At 32.5% G+C, this 23206-nt stretch overlaps 1 protein-coding gene across 1 annotated transcript in view; it reads right to left on the minus strand.

Annotated features, from left to right (window-relative positions):
- The window catches only part of LOC149896081 (uncharacterized), a 59912-nt gene extending 56633 nt beyond the window's left edge, over positions 1-3279 (minus strand). The window contains exon 1 of the mRNA XM_090117899.1: positions 2854-3279. Within this exon, the coding sequence (XP_089974025.1) occupies positions 2854-2874 (21 nt within the window). The 5' untranslated portion in view covers positions 2875-3279. The remainder of the gene's footprint in view (positions 1-2853) is intronic.
- Between the last annotated feature and the right edge of the window lie 19927 nt (positions 3280-23206).

Below are 23206 nucleotides of genomic sequence, written 5' to 3' on the forward strand. Positions count from 1 at the left end.
AGCCGTATTGGAAACTCCTGTAATAAGTTTTCATAAAATTATATTCTAATCAACAAACAATATTATAGCTACCTACATATAATATTTTTTAATTCATAGTATCAAAACGGGTAAGTCCAATTTACCAATAAAATCTTCAAAATTGAAAATTGTGATGTGTTTGACCCTTCTTCATCGAATGTTTTTCTATACACATTATAAACAACACCTCTTGCTTGTGATCGCAGCGACTTTTTCGACATTTTCGAAGATTTTTTAGACAAAATCCTAAAAATTATTCATCAACTGCAAAAAAGACAAATAATTTGACATCCAATTTGATAGTTGTCAAATAAGTTGCCACATAAAAATCTTTTATTTCTTATATATAAATATGCCATCAGATTCTGGTAGACCTATAACATTTTTTCGTTACGCGTGACATTTTTCCGTTACGCGCCATCTTTTTCCCCTACCACGCGTGATTTAAAGTATTTAAAATTAAAATATAAAGTATTTGTGTAAAGTTGCATATAGTAAGTTATTTTTTTAAAAATAAGGTCATAAAGAAGTTTCACTTCTTACGTGTGTACACTAGTACACGCACACATTTTTTTTGTATTTATAAAATGCATATTAAAATAAAGAAGACAAAATATTAAAAAATGTATATTGTATGCATGTTTGTTTGGGTTGACCTACGAAACGGCTGGATAAATGATGACGTACAAATAACATAGAACAATTGTTTGTGAATAACAGCAATAAGCTAACTAGGCTTGCCCCGACTTCGACCGTGATGAGCCGGGCAAAAAATCTATACCTACTTAATAATAATTTATATCTATAAAGTGTTTGTAAGGTCCGATTTGTCAGAGGGCGTCCTTAAATTACGTGAGGTGTATTTTTTTTAGGTCAACGTTAGGTTAGACGAGATTTGCCTCAAACCCCCCCCCCCCCCAAAACACGTAATTTATGCACTTACCAAAACACGAGCAAAACCGACATCAAAAGCTAGTTAAAAAATGTTGTGTGGTTTTATGAAACCACGGTAAAAGTGAAACTGTTCGAACGGTTCCGAACACTGCTTTGTGTAGCGCATATCGCGGCTGCCGAGTAGGTATACCTACTCGGCAGCCGCGATACACGCGACATGCGCTACACAGACCAAAAAGTTTGAGACGATGTAATAAAAGTTTCACTTTAAAATTAAATTAAAATTAAAATACGTATTATTCATCACTACGGGAAAAGTATCAAAATTAGACCGTCTATTTATAATCAACTGCGCGCACTTCGTTTTACGAGCGAGGTTAAAAATAGCTGTATTGTTTTGTATGAAACTCTTTTGAATGTGTAGTTACTTTTAATTATTAACTAGTGCTACCACGCGACGTCACATGCAAATTTACGATAATCAATTTTGTAAGTTTCATCAAAATTGGTTAAGCCATTTTGGTATATTTCGTACAGATTAATAACGATATGTAATGAGATAGCAATATGAGAAAAAATAATCAATAAATAATAATTATTATGTGAATCAGATAACATTTAAAATTAAAATGTATACAGTAGTTGATAAAATAGGTACATCTAGGGTAATAAATAATAATAATTCTTCTAATTAAAATAGTACAACAAATGCTTAACATTTTTTGATAGAGTTCATGAAAATTTTATCAAATAGGTACTAGCTGTGCCCGCGGTTTTACCCGCAGCGCTCCGCTCTTGTTGGTCTTAGCGTGATGATATAAAGCCTAGCCTTCCTCGATAAATGGGCTATCTAAAGAAAGAATTTGTTCCTAAGATTAGCGCGTTCAAACAAACAAACTCTTCAGCTTTATAATATTAGTATGGATGTACAGCTAGTTATGTAGTATAGATTACTTTTAAAAAAATATACCGGCCGAATTGATAACCTCCTCCTTTTTTTTGAAGTCGGTTAAAAAGCCACGATGTCTCACTCCTATCACCCATGCGCCTTTGTCATAATTTCAAATTTAAATCTTTTAAATTACAATTTCACGCTATTCCAGTTTAATTAATCTATTGAAGTGAACATATCGAACATTCTCGAATTCATTATTTATTAAATAACAGTCGTATCTAGGTACTTACAGAAAAGATAAAAAAAATACATAACAAATCATTATTCCAAATAAAAACAAACAAATGAAATGTTTATAAATTATACTAATTAATCGTATACTAATAACATTGAAATTAATTAAATGCACAATCAATAAACATACATACATAACAATTTCGAAATTATAATGCTACCTATTGTCTCTTTCATATCCCCCTCTCTTTCCCCCACCCCTCTCTCAACAAACTTTAACTATAAACTAATTATCAATCTCATTATCTTCAATATTAAGACTAATTACTTTATATATTATAACATTTATAACTAAAATATTTATAAAATATAAAAAATAAATATATCGACAATAAAAATTTCAAAATTCAGCTCATGGCACAACCCTAGCGCTCGACGCACACAAGCAAACAACGAATTAATAACAATTTTCTTTCCTTTTAAACACAAAGAAACCTCATTTTTTTCTTTAATTACGCCGTTTATACAAATTACAAATTAAAAATTATAAATAGGTACAACCGAATTTTCAAAAATAGACCATCAAGGATATAGACAATAGATGATTAATAAAAAAAACATTCCCATAATTAATAATCTATAATTTACATAATCTATTTAAAAATGACACATGCTGTTTTTTTATATGTACTTTTTTTTTATCCCGCCACGAGGCAAAGGACTATAGCCCTTACAGCCAACCTTTTGTTTCGAAAATCGAAATTTAAAATATGAAACCTCAGAAATATAATACGTAAAAATATCCGTACCTTGTACGATGGTTTCTCCATATTATTTCGGTAATCCAAACACCATTCACAAATCACATTTTCTATTCAAAATAATTGAATGCAACAAAAAAACAAGACGTTGCATTGTGAACGCTTACAAAACAGTTATTTTTCAAGCGAACCTATTTTTAAATCACTAAACATATCTACGCGCACTTTTTTCACAGCAGCGATCACTGTTCGATTTGCCACTAACGAATTATCTATACATTAGTTTATCAACAAATAAATATAACTATCGTAATTAAACACAAAACTTATTAGCCTAATAAAAAAACACTGGCTGTATAATCGGATGACAATTATCGGTTATAAAAACAATATGGCGATTGACAAAAATAATTCAAAATTCGTTCGCGTACATTTTTGACAAACAGAACGCGGCCACCTCGACGGACGGCAAGACCACATCTGTGTGCTTTCATTGTATAGCTTATTCGCTCACACGCAGAGACTCTAGGGTTGATGGTTTTCATTTTAATTATTTTTCCGTGTTTATTTATTATATGATATTCTGGCTTTTATATTAATTGTTTTTGCCCAATTATCTCCAAATTTATAAAGGTCATACGTATCACAATAATAATATTATACGTCATAGCGAGAGATAGTAAATTGCCTCTACATTATTTTTAGATATGCATTGTATATTGAATTCTTAGAGAATAATATGGGTAAGTTGTTATTAGGAAATGTCCATAATAAAGCATAAGAATGTGTGAAATTTATATGAAAACAATGATGAGTGTTTCATTTAATATTAAGATTTTTTTTTATGATTATTGAGATTTAATTTATTTCATATTCATTATTATTCATATACATATTTCAATTTACATATTTCGTTAACGTTGGTATTTTTAATCGACTTCAAAAATGAATGAGATTTTTTTTATTTATTTAAAGTATTGTATTTTGTGCTTTTCATTGTAGGTATAATATTATTAACCATTGTATTAATTAATTGATAATTATTAAATAAAAATGAAATTCTCTCATTTCATAGAACATAGCTATCAAATGAAAGTAAAAATATTTTCATATTTAAAAATTAAAATTATTTACCAACGTTATTTAATTTATTTATTATAATTTACAACCGCAATATTACATAATTAACATACATTTTACAAAATTACAATAAAATTATTATGCAAACATTATTATCCTTTTCAGCAAGTCGGATAACTATTTAAATACAAGGTTGACAACCTTGGCACTTCCACATCGAAACACAGACTTGCTCCGTAAGGCCGTGTACACATTATATTTTATTAATTTAAATTTTTACAAATTATATTTTATTTCTGTTTATTTATTTATTGAAATGTTTATTATTGTAATATTATTATTACGAACACTGTTTTGAAACTAAGATAGTATAACTGTATAGTATAACTGTGGTTTTGAATATATGTAGATAATTTATTATGCTAATTTTAGTAGAGAATAAATTGTCGAATATACTAAATTGGTTTAATATAAATACTATCTAATAATGATATAATAAGAACTTGTATTATATGTATACAATGACTATTGACTGCATATTATTCAGATAGATACAGTTAAGTAATTATTATAAACAAAAAATTCGTTGGCGGAAACATTAGGAATTTATCATTTTATAAGCATTGTTATTCATATAATTTTTTAAAGAAAAGAAAAAAATTAAATTATTGTTCTTTTAAAAATATAATAATATTTCTACGTATTGTTTTAATATATTATTCTTTTTCATTTCTTATTATCGATTACGAGATGAATTCGATCGATTGTAAGATTACAAGGATGGTTATGGTTGTATTTTTGTAGATAGCATAAATATGTATTTATTTATTTATAAATGTGATACATTGGACGTTTCTTATTTTTTGCACATATGATCTACCTATACTATCAAGTTATTGTGAAACGATCAAATATCAATTTGATACGTATACAGTTATCTATATAATATTTAACACAAATAAAAATAAATTACTACAATAATAAAAACAAATATATTCCGCACACAGTGTGCACCCGCCTATACTCCGAGTAGATAACACACACATAGACAATCGCAGTAACTATGGTTTCGGCTGATTACAAACGACGGGAATTTATTTTTAACCGACTTAGCAAAAAGTGCAGTTTAAATTTTAATTGTTATTGCTTTAATATCTATATAATACAAATATATTATACATGTATATACCTTCCTATATAATAATTAATAATATCATATATGCGAAAGTCTGTTTGCTATACACGGCTAAACCATAGCACCGATTTTGATAAAATTTTTACTGAAAATAGTTTAAGAATGATATTTAAATATAGGCTACTTAATTTTTCATAATTCTACTTCTAAAAGGTTGACGCTTGACAGGAAAGATATTGGTTTTTCTTTCATACAAAAAACAGTAAATTTGACTAGCTGTGCCGCGCGGTTTCACTTGCGGACGAATTCTCAAAATCAAGTCTTTCTATAACTCGTGTGTTATTCTGTTAATAAAACCTATATTCTTGTAAAGTTTCATCCAAATCCGCGCAGCAATTTTTACGTGAAAAAGTGACAAACATCCACGCTTACAAACGAATATTAAAATAATTAGAGTAATGGTATCCATAAGTGATAACTTAATATCATTACTTATAATTATATTTTTGTAACGCTAATGATAGTAAACCTTAGCACAAAAATTCTTCAAAACAGGTGTAGTAATTCCGAGAAGTTGCAACGACAAACATACAAATATAAGAAACACAGAATGTATAAATTTAAATACATATTGCCACAGATAATATTATAATACTATAGATATATATTAGTTACCTTTTATCTATCTATATGATTAATTTGATCAAATTATTCATTTTAACTAATATTATAAAGCAAAAGAGTTTGTTTGTTTGAACGCGCTAATCTCAGAAACTACTGGTCCGATTTGAAATATTCTTTCAGTGTTAGATAGCCCATTTATCGAGGAATAGGCAAGTGAAAGTTAGACATTATCATCACGCTAAGACCAACAGGAGTCGAGCACTGCGGGTGAAACCGCGGGGACCAGCTAGTTTCAATATATAGGTATCTATACTAATATTATAAAGCTGAAGAGTTTGTTTGTTTGTTTGAACGCGCTAATCTCGGGAACTACTGGTCCGATTTGAAAAATTATTTCGGTGTTAGATAGCTCAATTATCGAGGAAGGTTATAGGCTATATTATATCATCACTCTATGGCCAACAGGAGTGGAGCCAAGGGGGGTGAAACCGCGTGGAGCAGCTAGTAATCAATAAATTGCAACATGATTTTTATTGTGAATTTTTATTGTGTTTTTTGATACATATAAATAGAATTGTAATTAATGTTTTAATTACAAATTTTCCACTCATTATAAAATGCATATAAAAGCATAGGTAGGTACCTAGATGGAATATAAACAATAATTTTTGAAGTGAAACTTCTTTATCGGGGTTGGAAAAAAATTTAGTGTAACATTTTTTCGTTACGCGTGACATTTTTTCGTTACGCGCCATCTTTTTACTATCCCTACCACGCGTGATTCGAATTTAATTTAATTTTAGTATTTCTGCAAAGTTGCATAATATAGTAAATTAAATTATTTTTTGAAAAATAAGGTCATAAAGAAGTTTCACTTCTTACGTGTGTACACTAGTACACGCACTATTTTTTTTTTGATTCAAAGAATCATGTTGTAAGTTTTTAAGCTGTTGCAATTTGCATAGCTTTTATGTCAGGCTTTGAGCGCGGCTACCGAATGTAAAAATTCCGTAACGAAAAAACCTTACACCCTCCACTCCAACCGGCACAGCGATGCGATGCTATGCAATAGCGCTACCGCGGCAGTCCTCGAGTGCCACACCTATTTTTTAACCGACTTCAAAAAAAAGTAGGAGGTTATCAATTCGGCCGGTATGTTTTTTTTTTTATGTATGTACACCGATTACTCCGTGGTTTCTGAACCAATTTACGTGATTCTTTCTTTGTTCGATGCGGGATGGTGTCGAATTGGTCCCATAAAAAATTTATTCGGATAGGCCCAGTAGTTTTTATTTTATGAGCATTTTTGTCTGTATTTGTAAATGTTGCAAGTGCAAGTTTGAAGTCGGTTGTTTTTAACGCAGTTATTGACTTGTTTAAGACTCACAAAGATAAAGGAATACATAAATACGGTCAAAACCGCGTGTATCCACTAGTTAATTATGATATTATTTAACGTCACTTTCACTACAAACTATTAAAGTTAACCGTGAAAGTTAGACATGATTACATTCTTCCTAGTTTGATATTAATATATCTATCTTCTATATGTCACGGCTAAAGGTAGGTGAGAACATAAACTTAAGATTAGCCGGCTAAACTTAGGTTTATTTTCGACGAGGTGTTAATGTTAGTTTGTTCTATCTTTAGCCGTTTAAACTTAAGTGTAACCGCAGGCCCGTGGCTAAAAATGTCGGGGTGGGTAGATTTGGTTAGCGCCGGGCCGGTGGAGGGCTTGAGGGGCCCGCACAGTGCCAGAAAACACTCGCCCTGTTCCTTACATGTATTATAGTAACCAAATCTACCCACCCCGACTCAGGGCAGAAAGCTGGTGGCTAGGTTAGGTTAGGTTAGAACTCTTAAGACCCGCACGAGCCGAGCGAGCGCAGCGAGCGTGCTGCGGCAGCAGCCGGCGAAGTGCCAGAAAACACTCGCCCTGTTCCTTACATGTATTATAGTAACCAAATCTACCCACCCCGACATTTTTAGCCACGGGCCTGCGGTTACACTTAAGTTTAGCCGGCTAAAGATAGAACAAACTAACATTAACACCTCGTCGAAAATAAACCTAAGTTTAGCCGGCTAATCTTAAGTTTATGTTCTCACCTACCTTTAGCCGTAACATATACATATAATAAATCTGTAGAAGGGTCAATTCTGTACATTGAAAATATTGAAAAAATAAATAGCAGGGGGTGTTACTGGATCGATACCAAACCCAAATATGTGATTAAAAAAATTTTTGTCTGTCTGTCTGTCTGTATGTGAAGGCATCACGTAAAAACTAACGGTTCGATTTCGATGAAACTTGGTATAATTATACCTTATTATCCTGGGCATAAAATAGGATACTTTTTATCCCGGAAAAATACGTAGAAATAAATAAATCTTAATTTTTCCGCGTGGACGGAGTCGCGGGCGGAAGCTAGTTATGTAATAAATTCGAAATGATCGTATATCTCTATCATGACGAAAAGGGTGAACGGATTTGGGTAAATTTTGGCGGAGAGATAGATCTCTGGGAGTACCAACCTTTGATTTTGATAGACAGACAGAAAAATAAATATAAAGTTTATATATGAAAACAAGCTTCTTGCTCCGACTTCACCTGGGTTGACTCGGGCTTAAAAAATACAACGTGTGTCCCAAGTACACTACACGTGTGAGAAATGAAACTTCTTTAGCAAGATTCAAAGATACCAAAATCGTCGCCTTACTCCATGACGTGACGGTATTGCCATGACGCGACCTTGAAATTACTCTCAAACGCCTAAAGAAGTTTCATTGCCTACTAAAACCTCCTTGAATCACTCTATCTACTAAAAAAAAACCGCATCAAAATCCGTTGCGTAGGTAGTTTTAAATATTTAGGCATACAAAGGGACATAAGGACAGAGAAAGCGACTTTGTTTTATACTATGTAGTGATGATACAAGATAATAACAAATAATTAATTGCAATAAAAAATCATGTAGTGTGTTCACACTCATGCACACAAGCGCACATTTTGTTGAAGACGTAAATTTATAATTCGTACAAATGAAAATAAACTCTATTTTTATAGCAATTGAGACGATTTTTGTAAACAACATTGGTTCGTGGTGTCGTAAAAAATAGGACGGCATTCGATTCCTTCAGTTTGGTAACAGATGTATTGTAATAATAATATTAATGTCGACATCGATAATAGAATATCGATATATCGATAACTAGCTTTCCGCCTGCGGCATCGCCCGCTTTGTCTAAAACATAATAAATTATATACCTATGTACTAAAACCTTCCTCTTGAATCACTATCTATTAAAAAAAACGGCATCAAAATCCGTTGCGTAGTTTTAAAGATTTAAGCATACATAGGGACATAGGGACAGAGAAAGCGACTTTGTTGTAATGAATGATGATATTATTTTCCCGACGTTTCGCACACGCATGCTCGCGTAAAATCTAACATACTTTATTATCTTTTTAATATGTATTTTTTTACTTTTACAAAATTAATTAAAATATGTAATATTAAACAAAAAAATCGTCCAATGTGTTTACAGCCCTACAGCAATTTAAACAAAATGGATATGACACAGCTTGGTTTCACACTACGTGATTTTTTATTAGATTTGTATATTTATTTTGATTATTACTTAAACTACAAAAGGGTTTCTTTTTGAAGTGAAACTTCTTTAGGCGCGTTGAGGGTAAAATTTCAAGGTCGCGTCATGGCAATACAGTCACGTCATGGAGTAAGGCGACGACTTTGGTATCTTTTTTTTCTTATTGTCTTTAGCTCCCATTAATTATTAATATGCTTTAATTCTATGTTATGTAATTGTTCTTTTTTTACCCCACTCGATTATGTTCGAACGAAAAAATTGTTATTACATTTTAATAATATAGGTACACACAATAATATTCTCATAGTTACGACTTTACGACGAATCTTAGCATCTCAAGCTAAAATTCATCAAGCAGTTTAATTTCCAAAGAATAACAAAAACATACATACTAAAAACTACCAATTCCGTCGCAGCATCTATACTAATATTATAAAGCGTTTGTTTGTTTGAACGCGCTAATCTCAGGAACTAGTCCGATTTGAAAAATTTCGGTGTTAGATAGCCCATTTATCGAGGAAGGAATATATTACTATCATCACGCTAAGACCAACATGAGTGGAGCACTGCGGGTAAAACCGCAGGGCACAGCTAGTAGAATATATATACTTGGTCGCAGCACGGTAAAAATTTAGGGGTGCCTCACTACAATAGATATATTATTCTATAGTTCAGTGGTTACAGCTTTGTGACCACGTGTACCTGGGTTCGATGTTGGGAAAAATAACTGAGAATGTGTGTGCTTGTTACTCTTTCACGCAAATACTACTGAACGGATTACAATGAAATTTGGCACACATATAGATTATAGAGGGTAACTTGAAATAACACTGCATCACAGTTTTTATCCCGGAAATCCCACGGGAACGGGAACTATGCCGGTTTTTCTTTGAAAATGCGGGCGAAGCCGCGGGCGGATTAAGTGGTTGAGGCGTGAAGAAGAGACAGACAGACGGACAGAGTTACTTTCGCTATCTATACTAATATTGTAAAGCTGAAGAGTTTTTTGTTTGAACGCGCTAATATCAGGAACTACTGGTCCGATTTGAAAAATTATTTCGGTGTTAAATAGCCCATTCATCGAGGAAGGCTATATAAGTATATCATCACGCTAAGACCAACAGGAGTGGAGCCACGCGGGTGAAACCGCGGGGCACAGCTAGTTTAGGATTTTGTTTTTAATGTATGTGTAGGTAGTTACATAAAAAATTATATTGTTACTCGTATCGTATTAAATAAATAAAAAATATGTCTACGTGTTTTACAAGAAGATCAAATTAAAAAAAATGACAAACAGTATTTAGTATTTACCATTACAGTAAAATAAAATAAAATAATTAAGTCATATATTTTTTTTTATTTTGACATAAAAATGCCAAAAAATAAACACCATACACACTTTTACAACACAATCGGTTAAGAGGGTACGAAAGAGAATTCATTGAAATATATTCTCAGTAAACAGAATAGGGAATGGTGTGGAGTCGATATTTTATAATAATTTTTTAAAAGTGCATTTTAATAAGCTATTTTTGGAGATGTATGTTTGTTGTATCCACAGGTTGTATCCTACTAATATTATAAATGCGAAACTTTGTGAGGATGTGTGTGTAAAAATACTACTGAACCGATTACAATGAAATTAAGCACACATATAGAGGGTAACTTAGATTAACACAAAGGATAGGTTTTATCCCGGAAATCCCACGGGAACAGGAACTATTCGGGTTTTTCTTTGTAAACGCGGGCGAAGCCGCGGGCGGAAAGCTAGTTTTTCATAATTTTAAATGTGTTTATATACTTTAAGAGCTATTACGCACTGTCGACCAGTCGGCGGCGACTCAGTCGCTGGTGACTGGACTTACTCCTGGACGACTGACGACTAAGTGCGCAAGCCCCTATTTAAACTATAGTAAGTCACAGTCGCCGGCGACTGAGTCGCCAGCGACTGGTCGACAGTGCGTAATAGCTCTAAATCAGACTTTTGGGTTATTTGAAAAAACTCTACTTCATCAATATAATTTGTAAGACTGTTAAGTCATTTGTGTCAAATACCTAGGCAATATCTTTTCTTTTTGTTTTGTTTGGAGATGGTGTCAAATATGTATTAAATAAATAAATAAATCTTCTATCTTCAACAGCGAAAACGCAGAATTAAGTACGGTACTACGACATATAAGTAAAAAGACTACATACCTATACATATAAATTTACCTATACCACACCTATACTTCCACATTTCATATTACAGGTATCAATATCAATTTTTAACCGACTTCAAAAAAAGGAGGAGGTTCTCAATTCGACAGTATTTTTTTTTGTATATTTGTTACGCGATTACTCCATCAATTATAAACCGATTTGAATAATTATTTTTTTATTTGGTAGGTCATACGCCAGAGGTGGTCCCATTGTCACCAGGTCAGGATCTGATGATGGGATCCCGGGGAAATCGAGGGAAACCCTCAAATTTTTTAGGCATATACACTGTTTATCAGAAATTCTTTAAATTTGTACATATAGGTAATTAGGTATAGTCTTGAAGTCGGTTTTTGTTTTTTTTCTAAAAATTTACTTTATGCATTAAACGACTCCACCACAGACATATTGTATCAATCAATGTCTGTGGACTCCACACATTTCGTGGTTCCAACCATCCTTTCCCTCAGAAATCCTACGCGACAAAAGTTTTAATTATATCCCTATCTCCCTCGCACTTATAGCCTTACCATATATCACTGTCTCGCTCCCACTCTATCTGTCTGTCTCATTTCCGCACAGTTTTTGTTTAGCCTAAGGTCCGTTCATATTACTTTTAATATGTATGTAATTAGATATATTTTTGTGTTAAATTTTAATAAGTATATGTTTATTAACCGATTTTGAGAAAAGAGGGTATTTTAAAATATGTTTAAAATTTTTCTTATTACTTCATTCCTATACTAGCTGATACCGTGGTTTTACCCGCATTGCTCCGCTCCTATTGGTCTTAGCGTTATCTTAATCTTAATAAATCTTAATACTATTATAAAGGCGAAAGTTTGTAAGGATGTATGGATGTATGGATGTATGGATGTTTGTTACTCTTTCACGTAAAAACTACTGAACCGATTACAATTAAATTTAGCACACATATAGAGGGTAACTTGGATTAACACATAGGATAGGTTTTATCCCGGAAATCCCACGGGAACGGGAACTATGCGGGTTTTCCTTTGAAAACGCGGGCGAAGCCGCGGGCGGAAATCTAGTGATTTAATATAGCCTTCCTCGATAAATAGACTCTCTGTAATACAATTTTTAAATTCGAACCCGTTGTTCCGAAAATTAGCACGTAGGTACTAAAGTCAGTGATTTATACTAATAATTTTTACGTCTATAGAAATTACATTCAATACAGTCCAACACACAGAAATAAGTAGGCACATTATATGCATGCATGTTTGCTTGTTCATGCATTTCTCAGAAATAATTGCATTGCATTGAGCTCATTGTTCGTCCCAAAATCTTCCACTAGGTAGTTAAATAGTCAAGATTTTTCAATAATGGTTTAGTAGTTTAGGAGATACGAAAATAAAAAGAAAGTTGATTATTTCGGTTAGAAGGAGAATTTTTAATAATTTGTATCTTAATAGCATTATTTTAAGTCCATGGTTAAATAGTTATTAAAATCGGTCTAGCAGTTTTAAGTTAAAACGTAACAAACATACAAAAACTCCAACCGTTTTATAAAATCAATTTCGATAGATATAAAAAAAACTAGTATAAAACCGAGCAAACCCAGTAAGCGTGCCTAGTCAAGATCACAAAAAATATATAATTCATGCAGACCTACGTTTAAATGCTAAATCTGAAAATTGTGTAGTGCGACTGTAGCTCTTGATACTTGAAAATATTTTTTAATAGATAAAAATGTAGTAAATAATGTGTTGTAAGTTTAAAATAGTAATAAATTGAAGTCATTATAAATCGGTGTACAAATTAAGAAGTTACATAAATAATTATCGATTCTTCAATTGAATAGCTTTGCTGGAACAAACATAGAAACGAAACAAGCTCATAACCGCTAAGAACATAACACCAATTAAAAAAAAATACCATATATTCCATTCAGTAATACTTAGTTAACTAGATAAAAATCAAAATACATACATACTATTATTAATTCTTTCATTCATTTTTCCTGTTGTACTTTATTACGTAACAACTTTAATACTGCATATAGTATAAACAGAAGATTTGATTGTTTGTCAGTTTGTTTATAACAAACTCTGCAACTGCTGTACCGATTTTGAAAGTTCTTTCATCAGTAGGATGCTGTGAATGAAGTGAATACAATATGACTTTGTACGAATTCTTGTTTAAGATTCGGATTGAAATGCGATTTTTCATTACCAATTTCATTTTAATCCGGAAAGCTTGTGTGAAACTATTTTTTTTAAATACATTCATTGATAAAAAAAATATAGGTAAACACTTAAAAATACGCAAGCAAGATGCAAAAAAGTATTAATAACATAAAAGTATTAAAAAAATAAATCGCAATAAACGACAGGTCAATATTGTGTCTATGCCAACGCTGCATGTTCGTAAACTCGACTCCAACTCCAACGCAATTCGACACGGTGTCACACTTGCAACGCATTCCCTTTAAACTACTACCAAAATAAACACAGTGTCGTTAGTTGGAAAACGCGGTATCAAAAACCAAACTTGATAAGTTACTGTTATGTGAATTTGTACCGTATGTGCGTGAAATAGAGTTCAGTTTCGCGATGCATTTGAATTTGGAATGCATGTGTAGTTTGTATTTTGTTTGAATGTGTGCGTCGTACGTGTTCGATTTTTGTTTGTGTGCATACGGTAATATTAAACTGGAATGTCTTTGGTATAGAGTTGCGAAGGAATAGACTAGAATTTTTATTGACGTGACAACGTCTTATAATTCGATAGAGCCGGCTGCACGCACGAAAAAACATGACTCATGCGACGTTACCTCGCTCTGAGGCGTTCCATGTAAGACTTGAAGTGCAAGCGAGAGCGCGGAACGAGCGACAAAGAAGCACAATCGGACGTTGTCACGTTCAACTATCGTCAGTAAAACGACTTTACAGACAACAATTTTTTTTTAAAGTGAAACTTTTATTGCATCGTATCAAACTTTTTGGTCTGTGTAGCGCATGTCGCGTGTATCGCGGCTGCCGAGTAGGTATACCTACTCGACCGACACGCGACATACGCTACACAAAGCAGTGTTCGGAACCGTTCGAACAGTTTCACTTTTACCGTGGTTTCATAAAACCACACAACATTTTTTTTTGGTTTGTGTCATATTTGAGGTAGTTCAATACCTAGTAAAAATTATATTATACGTCTAGATATTTTCTGAACTAGGTAAAAGTTCTCACGTAATATCCTGTTATGTCTTATTAATTTTTTATTGTAATTTATCAAATGTGTGAGTAATAACCCAAAATAAAATTAAAAGTACTACAAAATAATAAGAAACAAACAAATAGGTATTATTATGGGTACGTATTCCCATTTTAATGTTGTTGTTGTTTTATGAATAAGAAAATTGTTATTTTCTTATTCATAAACCTGTAACCTTCAAAACTTTGATTTTAAAAGCCATGTCTACACATTAATAACTCTATGGCCGGTACGATAACAGTTAAAAATGTAATAACTGTTTCAAGTTAAAACGAAATAAATTAAGTTTCTTAAAATCTCACCAACTTACACATACCATAAACCGCATCAATTTATGTGCAGTAAGATTGTGTATTACGGTTAAATTTATATTACCATCTTTCTATATGTAACTTTTGATGTTTGATAAATATAATATCTTGTTATATAAAAAATCATATGTCACAGTGTGTAACCTTGAAAAATGCTTGAGCGATTTTGATGTAACTTTTTGTATCGGGTGTCCTAGGAAATAGCAATCTTATTACATGAAATCATTCTGTCACAGTGTGACAGTGTAGCCTTGAAAAATGCTTAACTGATTTTGATGAAACTTTGTGTTTAAGGGTGTCCGAGCAAAATAACGTTTGCCGATTCAGCAATATTCCATCATCTAAGTAGGTACATTAAATCTCGTGTCACAATGTTTGTCCTCAATGGACTCCTAAACCACTTAACCGATTATAATAAAATTCGCACACCATGTGCAGTTCGATCCAACTTGAGAGATAGGATAGGTTTTATCCCGGAAATCCCACGGGAAAGGGAACTATGCGGGGTTTTCTCTGAAAAAGCGGGCGAAGCCGCGGGCGGAAACCTAGTAATAATATATTTAACACACAAACAAACAAACTAGCTTAGCATACAAAAACACGATCGGAATTTAACCTAGCCTTATTTCTAGAACTGCAGCGATACTAATAATAAATATACATACATATATATAACTAGCTGTTCCCTGCAGTTTCACCCGCATTGCTCCGCTCCTGTTGGTCTTAGCGTGATGATAGCTTAGCCTTATAGCCTTCCTCGATAAATGGGCTATCGAACACCGAAAGAATTTTTCAAATCGGACCAGTAGTTAGTGAGATTAGCGCGTTCAAACAAACAAACTCTTCAGCTTTATAATCTTTCTTATATATAAAACTAGCGGTCCGCCCCGGCTTCGCCCGTGGTACATATTTACGTTTTCTCTACATAAAAACCATCCTCGTACTTCAAGGAATATAATAAAAAAAGAATTATCGAATTCGGTTCAGTCGTTCTCGAGTTATGCGCTTACCAACACATTTTGCAATTCATCTTATATATAAAATTCTCGTGTCACAATGTTAGTCTGCATACTCCTCCGAAACGGGTGGACCGATTCTCATGAAATTTTCTGTGCATATCGGGTAAGTCTGAGAATCGGCCAACATCTATTTTTCATATGTACCACGGGCGAAGCCGGGGCGGACCGCTAGTTTTTATATATAAGATTCTCGTGTCACAATGTTAGTCTGCATACTCCTCCGAAACGGGTGGACCGATTCTCATGAAATTTTCTGTGCATATCGGGTAAGTCTGAGAATCGGCCAACATCTATTTTTCATATGTACCACGGGCGAAGGCCGAAGCCGGGGCGGACCGCTAGTATTAGTATAGATTTTCTTGCCGGTTCTTCTCAATAGATGTTAAGAGTTAAGACGATTCAAAAGTGCTTCTAGAAGAAGTCTAATTGAATAAATAAATGTTTGCGTTTGAGTTTACCCATATTTTTGTCCGTGAGTGAATCCGCGTGGCAGAGCTACTTCATAAATTATTATCTACTAGAGGTCCGCCCCGGCTTCGCCCGTGGTACATATTTCACAATAAAAGGTAGCCTATGTCCTTTCTCGGGTATCAAAATATCTCCATACCAAATTTCATGCAAATTGGTTCAGTAGTTTAGGCGTGATTGAGTAACAGACAGACAGACAGAGTTACTTTCGCATTTATAATATTAGTACGGATTGGAATATGGAAGCTATAGCTATATATATTGAGTTGATATTACCTTTTCAGTTGGTTGATATAAAAATTTACAAATTATGTACTAAAACCTTTCTCAAGAACAACTCTATTAAAAAAAAACTGTATATCAAAATCCGTTGCATAGTTTTAAAGATTTAAGCATACAAACATCGACAGCGACTTTGTCTTATACTATGTAATCAAGAAATATCAAATATGACGTCATATCGCATTCATATCAATATTATGTGCATAAAATAGACATTTTTAGCAAACTACAAGTAAATCAACATTAATTAAAGTCGGTTAAATCACGAACAACAATTAAAGTAAGACTCTCTTATTTATTTCAAAACTACGAAATTGGCTCGAGCTTCAACCCATGTTTAGAATCATAGATTATTTGATAGATACGCCATTTTGTTTTTTAAAAACAATAATCAAATGGTGCTCAGGAATAATGCTGCTTTTTAGAAATATTAAAATAATCCATACTAATATTATAAATGCGAAAGTAACTCTGTCTGTCTGTCTGTCTGTTACTCAATCACGCCTAAACTGCTGAACCAATTTGCATGAAATTTGGTATGGAGATATTTTGATATCCGAGAAAGGACATAGGCTACCTTTTATTGCGAAATATGTACCACGGGCGAAGCCGGGGCGGACCTCTAGTGGTCAATAAGACTGAGATTATTAGGTACAAACAACATAATATAGGCGTAGGCGTATTACTGGCTGTTGAGAATTACATCGGAACGAGATTTGACAAAAGTCGGTCTAGCGGAGCGTCGCGTCGCGTAGATGAAGACGTTGCTTGGTTAAAAACGAAGAACGGCTAGAGCACCACGTTTGCGACGAATCGCTATTGTTCCGAGTAATCTTGTGCATTGTTGTATCAAAACGAATTAAAGGCGATTGATTAAGTGATTCCCTAATCACTAGCGCATAGATTTGTGCGATTAAATAATTTTGGTTTGTGACATTGGTGATTCATTTGTTTCCACCAACATTATAATTTACTGAAGATATGGCTGATCCTGATGATTATGGCCATATATAAATATATTTTTTTCCATCTTAGTAGTTACTTAAAAAGCTGTTTAGGGTTAAACAGCTAAAATTTTGTAATCTTATTATGACAAAGATTTACATGTGGAATGAAAGGAAACAATGTGTGTATTGATAGTCTGTTACTCAAAAATAATGCTGCAAATTGATGGGAATGATATATTTTGGAACAAAGAGAAACGGTGACTACAACGAGAAACGGTGACTACAATATTAGGGTATTATTAATTGCACGCCGTGCGTCCGTTCGGGTGAAACCGCGCGGCACAGCTAGTACAAAGTAATTGATTTTCTGTACATTTAACCTTAAAATCAATATGTTATTGTTGTTACTGATAAGCTTTTCTACTAATTAATACATCTATTATGTTATCAGTATTATTCTTTGATAAGGCCTTGAATACACTTGGGTATTAGGGTAAGCGTACACATAACTTAACAATTTTTTATGAAAATGTGATAAATTCATTAAAATAACGTGATATCGAAATACAATCCATACTAATATTATAAATGCGAAAGTAACTCTGTCTGTCTGTTACTCAATCACGCCTTAACTACTGAACCAATTTGCATGGAATTTGGTATGGAGATATTTTGATACCTGAGAAAGGACATAGGCTACCTTTTATTGCGAAATATGTACCACGGGCGAAGCCGGGGCGGACCTCTAGTATTAAATAAATGTTCTTTTACTTCATTTTTATTTAGGAACTGGGATTTTGTTCGATAACATGAATAATTGATATAAGTGCTATTCTGCCAAATGACTTCTTTTCCTATTGGTGAATTTTTACAGTCACAAAACATTTGATCTCTTTAAGTTTTCAAAAAGTAATACATATGTTACTAGCTTTCCGCCCGCGGCTTCGCCCGTTTTGTCTAAAACATAATAAATTATATACTCAAACCTTCCTCTTGAAGCACTATCTATTAAAAAAAAACCGCATCAAAATCCGTTGCGTAGTTTAGTGACTAGTGATGTAAGGTTCTATAACAACACTGCATAAAAAATTGTGAACCGACTTCGAAAAAGGAGGTTTTATTAAACTATTTAGGTAGATAATAATTAATATTGTTATTAGTAGTATTAGTAAAAATTTGTCAAAGCATTTAAACAAACCATGGACAAATATATTGGGTCCATGATAGAAAACTGTTTTGCCTTTTTTGTCATAGTTTTACAACGAAGATAGTACCATGGACAAATATAATGGGTCCATGATAGTACTGAAGATTTATCCAAAATGATTCAGTTATTTAAAATTCATATATCTTTCATTTCGTGTTGATTTATTGTAGAGACCATAAAATGGAATCTAAAAACTTATTAAATAGTAAATACAAAAATATTAATATTAAATGAATGTTATTAACAAAACATATTGCAATGTACGCTCACCCTTAAACTGCTAATAATAATGCGAACATACCTTGCTCCCTAACCACTAGGGGTGGGTGTGTGTCGATAAAAAATATCGATTTATCGATAAACTACATTGTAACCCAGAAGTCATCTTTATAAATTGATGTCTTAAGTCTTAAGGAAATTGAAAGTAATTTTTGACCTTGATAGTTATATAAAGGACGTACATTGAGTTTTTTTGTTACTTAAAACAGTAAATTAAATATTTTATTGCTAGGTACACTTTTATCGTTCGTAAAGAAACAATTGTTATAAGAACAAATATTGCATTTAATTAATAGCAGAGGTAGAGCAACGGTGTTTCTTACCAAATATTTTATTATTATAAATATATTATTATAAATTCGTAAGTATGGCAGGGAAGCTTTTATCCTATATTCGAAGGCTTTTTATAAAAGTTACACGTTTGATGTCATAAGTAAACGTATGAATAATCATAAAATAGCGCATAATATACGGTGTTACATATTTTTAACTATCCACAACAAACTAAAAACATTACGTTTAAAAAACATCGATAAATAATATTCCTCACGGTTCAACCCTATTGACCGTATCCATTTAGTTTGACAAGCATTCGGTTTCATATATCCGTTGTTTGTGTGTGCGCGTGTGTGTGTACGCGTGCAACTGTGTGCGTTCAGGGCTGCTAAACAATAATTAATGTTAATTTGCTTAACCGACTTCGTAGAAATGGTGGTAATGGTTTTTGAAAATATATGAACGAATTTAAAATTTCAGAATAGGTTGTGATAGCGCATTATGTACTTACATATATGTTTTTCACTTTTTAATAAATACTTTATTTGAAAATTTCATTAATATTAAAGCAGCCTTTTAAACTACATAATAATATACACATAACATGACATAACACAACCATTTCAATCTAATATTTATATTATAAAGGCGAAAGTTTGTAAGGATGTATGGATGTATGGATGTTTGTTACTCTTTCACGTAAAAACTACTGAACCGATTGCAATGAAATTTAGCACACATATAGAGGGTAACTTGGATTAACACATAGGATAGTTTTTATCCCGGAAATCCCACGGGAACGGGAACTATGCGGGTTTTCCTTTGCAAACGCGGGCGAAGCCGCGGGCGGAAATCTAGTAATTCATAAAATAAGACTATTTACTATTTAAATTAAATTTGGTTCAAGGAAAAATAAAGGACAAAAACTATTTCAACGAAGCATGCAGTTTTAAAAATATAAGTTAACTAGCTGCTCCGCGCGGTTTCACCCCCGTGGCTCCACTCCTGTTGGTCGTAACGTAATGAAATATACCTAGCACAGATGTATGATACCTAGCCTATAACCTTCGTCGATAAATGGGCTATCTATCACCAAAATAGATCAAATCGGACCAGTATTTCCCGAGATTAGCGCGTTCAAACAAACAAACTCTTCAGCTTTATAATATTAGTATAGATTCAAGACTAAAAAAAGTCTTAGCTTTATTTGTTCAGCAGTTATGAGTAACTTCAAAGTACTTAAGTAACTTCAAACGATTAATTGAAATAATTCGTTTTTCAGCATAAGGAAAATTATTTATTTAGAGAACTACATTACTACGAACGTCCAGATTATTTTCATCAAATATTAAATTATCTTAATTTTCGTCTGCGAATAATTTTTTAAAATTATTCGCAGACGACACTACCCTAATTGTTAAATGTACTGAAAAGGAAACGTACGAGAGAGATATAAATGAAGCAGTTAAAAATATTGTAAAATGGTTAGAAGACAACAATCTTAAAATTAACTTATTAAAAACAAAAATAATTCAATTTTATACAAAGAATTGCTCCAAAATAAACATAAATATAAAGTGTGATAACCAAGTAATAGAACAAGTAGATCATCATAAATTCTTGGGTGTTTTGTTGGATGAAGGTCTAAAATGGAACAAACATATTGATTACGTTTGTGACAGAATTAATCGTTTCGTTTACGTATTACGGCGTTTAAGAGATACTGTTTCGATGAATGCAGCAATAAATGCTTATCATGCCTACGTTTCCTCTGTACTTTCGTATGGAATCATTCTTTGGGGACAATCTTGTGATGTGCGGAAGGTATTTGTCTCACAAAAAAAATGTATCAGAGCTCTGTGCGGTTTGAACCAAAGAGACAGTTGTAGACCTCTGTTTAGTAAATTACGGATCCTTACTTTAACTTGCATGTACATAAGAGAAGTATGTTTATTTGTAAAATATCACCCGGAATACTTTAAGAAGAAAGGAGAAGTAAATTCGCATATGTTGACAAGATACCAAAACAAATTACATTTCCCAACGTGTAGAATTAACAAAGCTAAAAACAGTGTAATATTTATGGCTATTAAAATATATAATAAAATACCGGACAATTTCAAGGAACTACCAGTAAATTTTTTCAAAAATAAACTGACGAACTGGTTGATGGTGAAACAATTTTATGACATTGAAGAATTTATGACTTTTAAGTAGTGTAAACTGAATTGTGTGTGATAAGTGTGTGATATAATCGTGTTAATCGTAGTGCGTTCGCGTAATTGTGAAAATTGAATTGTAATTAGACTAATCAACTTTCTTTTTCAATATTTGCACACCCAATCAATGGGTAGAATGTATTAGCGACATAATATTGTAATTAAAAACATCTATAATTTGTAACTACATTCTTGCAAATAAATATAATTTGAATTTTGAATTTGAATTTGAATTTGAATTAAGATATAAGTACACAAAGATAGTAGTTTTATGATAATAAATAATAATATTATTAAGATGATTATTATTTATTACTAGCTTTCCACCCGCAGCTTCGCCCGCGCAGTCAAAGAAAAACCCGCATAGTTCCCGTTCCCGTGGGATTTCCGGGATAAAACCTATCCTATTTCCCGGGGTAAAAAGTAGCCTATGTCCTTTGTCGGGAATCAAAATATCTCTATACCAAATTTCATGCAAATTCCTTCAGTAGTTAAGGCGTGATTGAGTAACAGACAGACAGACAGAGTTACTTTCGCATTTATAATATTAGTATGGATATATCAAATTTTATTATATTATGAAAATCAAAGGAATACAATGTTATTCTTAGCTTCAAACTATCTACCTACAAAGTTTCATCAAAATCGGTTTAGCAATTTTTGCCTGAACGTACGTTGTTTATATTATACTGATTTTACATATAATTTACTGAAATGATTGTAAAAATAGAAAACCACGTAATGTTAATAACAGTATAGATGAACATCTAACCTTGAGGTCAGTTAGATCTTATGTCAATTGAAAGTTAAAACTCATGTCAAAGAAAATCTTCAATTATTTATATTTTTTTAACAAACATTTTTTTTTATGAACTAGGTATTAAGTTTTTTTTATAGACAATAATTTACTTCTTATGATTAATTTTAAAGTTAATTCGAATTCGAGTTATTTTAAGGAAAAACAGCATTTAGAAATAAAATAGTTATTCATTATATTATTACAGACTTTAAAAACAGTAAGAATTATTTTTTATCTGTGTTCAAACATAGACACATAATCTGTACTTCCTTTGGACTATCTTATTAATTAACAATGACGTAAGCAATGACGTATTAACTCGCTAGCAATCTATTTATTTATTTATCGCAATCAAATCACTACATAGTATGAAACAAAGTCGCTTTCTCTGTCCCTATGTCCTTTTGTATGTTCAAATGCGGTTTTTTTTTTAAATAGATAAAGTGATTCAAGAGGAAGGTTTTAGTACATATATAATTTACTAGCTGCTCCGCGCGGTTTCACCCCCGTGGCTCCACTCCTGTTGCCCCTAGCGTGATGAAATATAGCCTATAACCTTCCTCGATAAATGGGCTATCTAACACCGAAAGAATTTTTCAAATCGGACCAGTAGTTTCCGAGATTAGTGCGTTCAAACAAACAAACAAACAAACTCTTCAGCTTTATAATATTAGTATATAGATTAGGTTTTAGACAAAGCGGGCGAAGCCGCG

Source organism: Colias eurytheme, chromosome 29 (genome assembly GCF_061535395.1).
Source record: "Colias eurytheme isolate Ceu_HAF_F1 chromosome 29, ilColEury1 Martin Lab GWU primary, whole genome shotgun sequence".
NCBI classification, from domain to species: domain Eukaryota; kingdom Metazoa; phylum Arthropoda; class Insecta; order Lepidoptera; family Pieridae; genus Colias; species Colias eurytheme.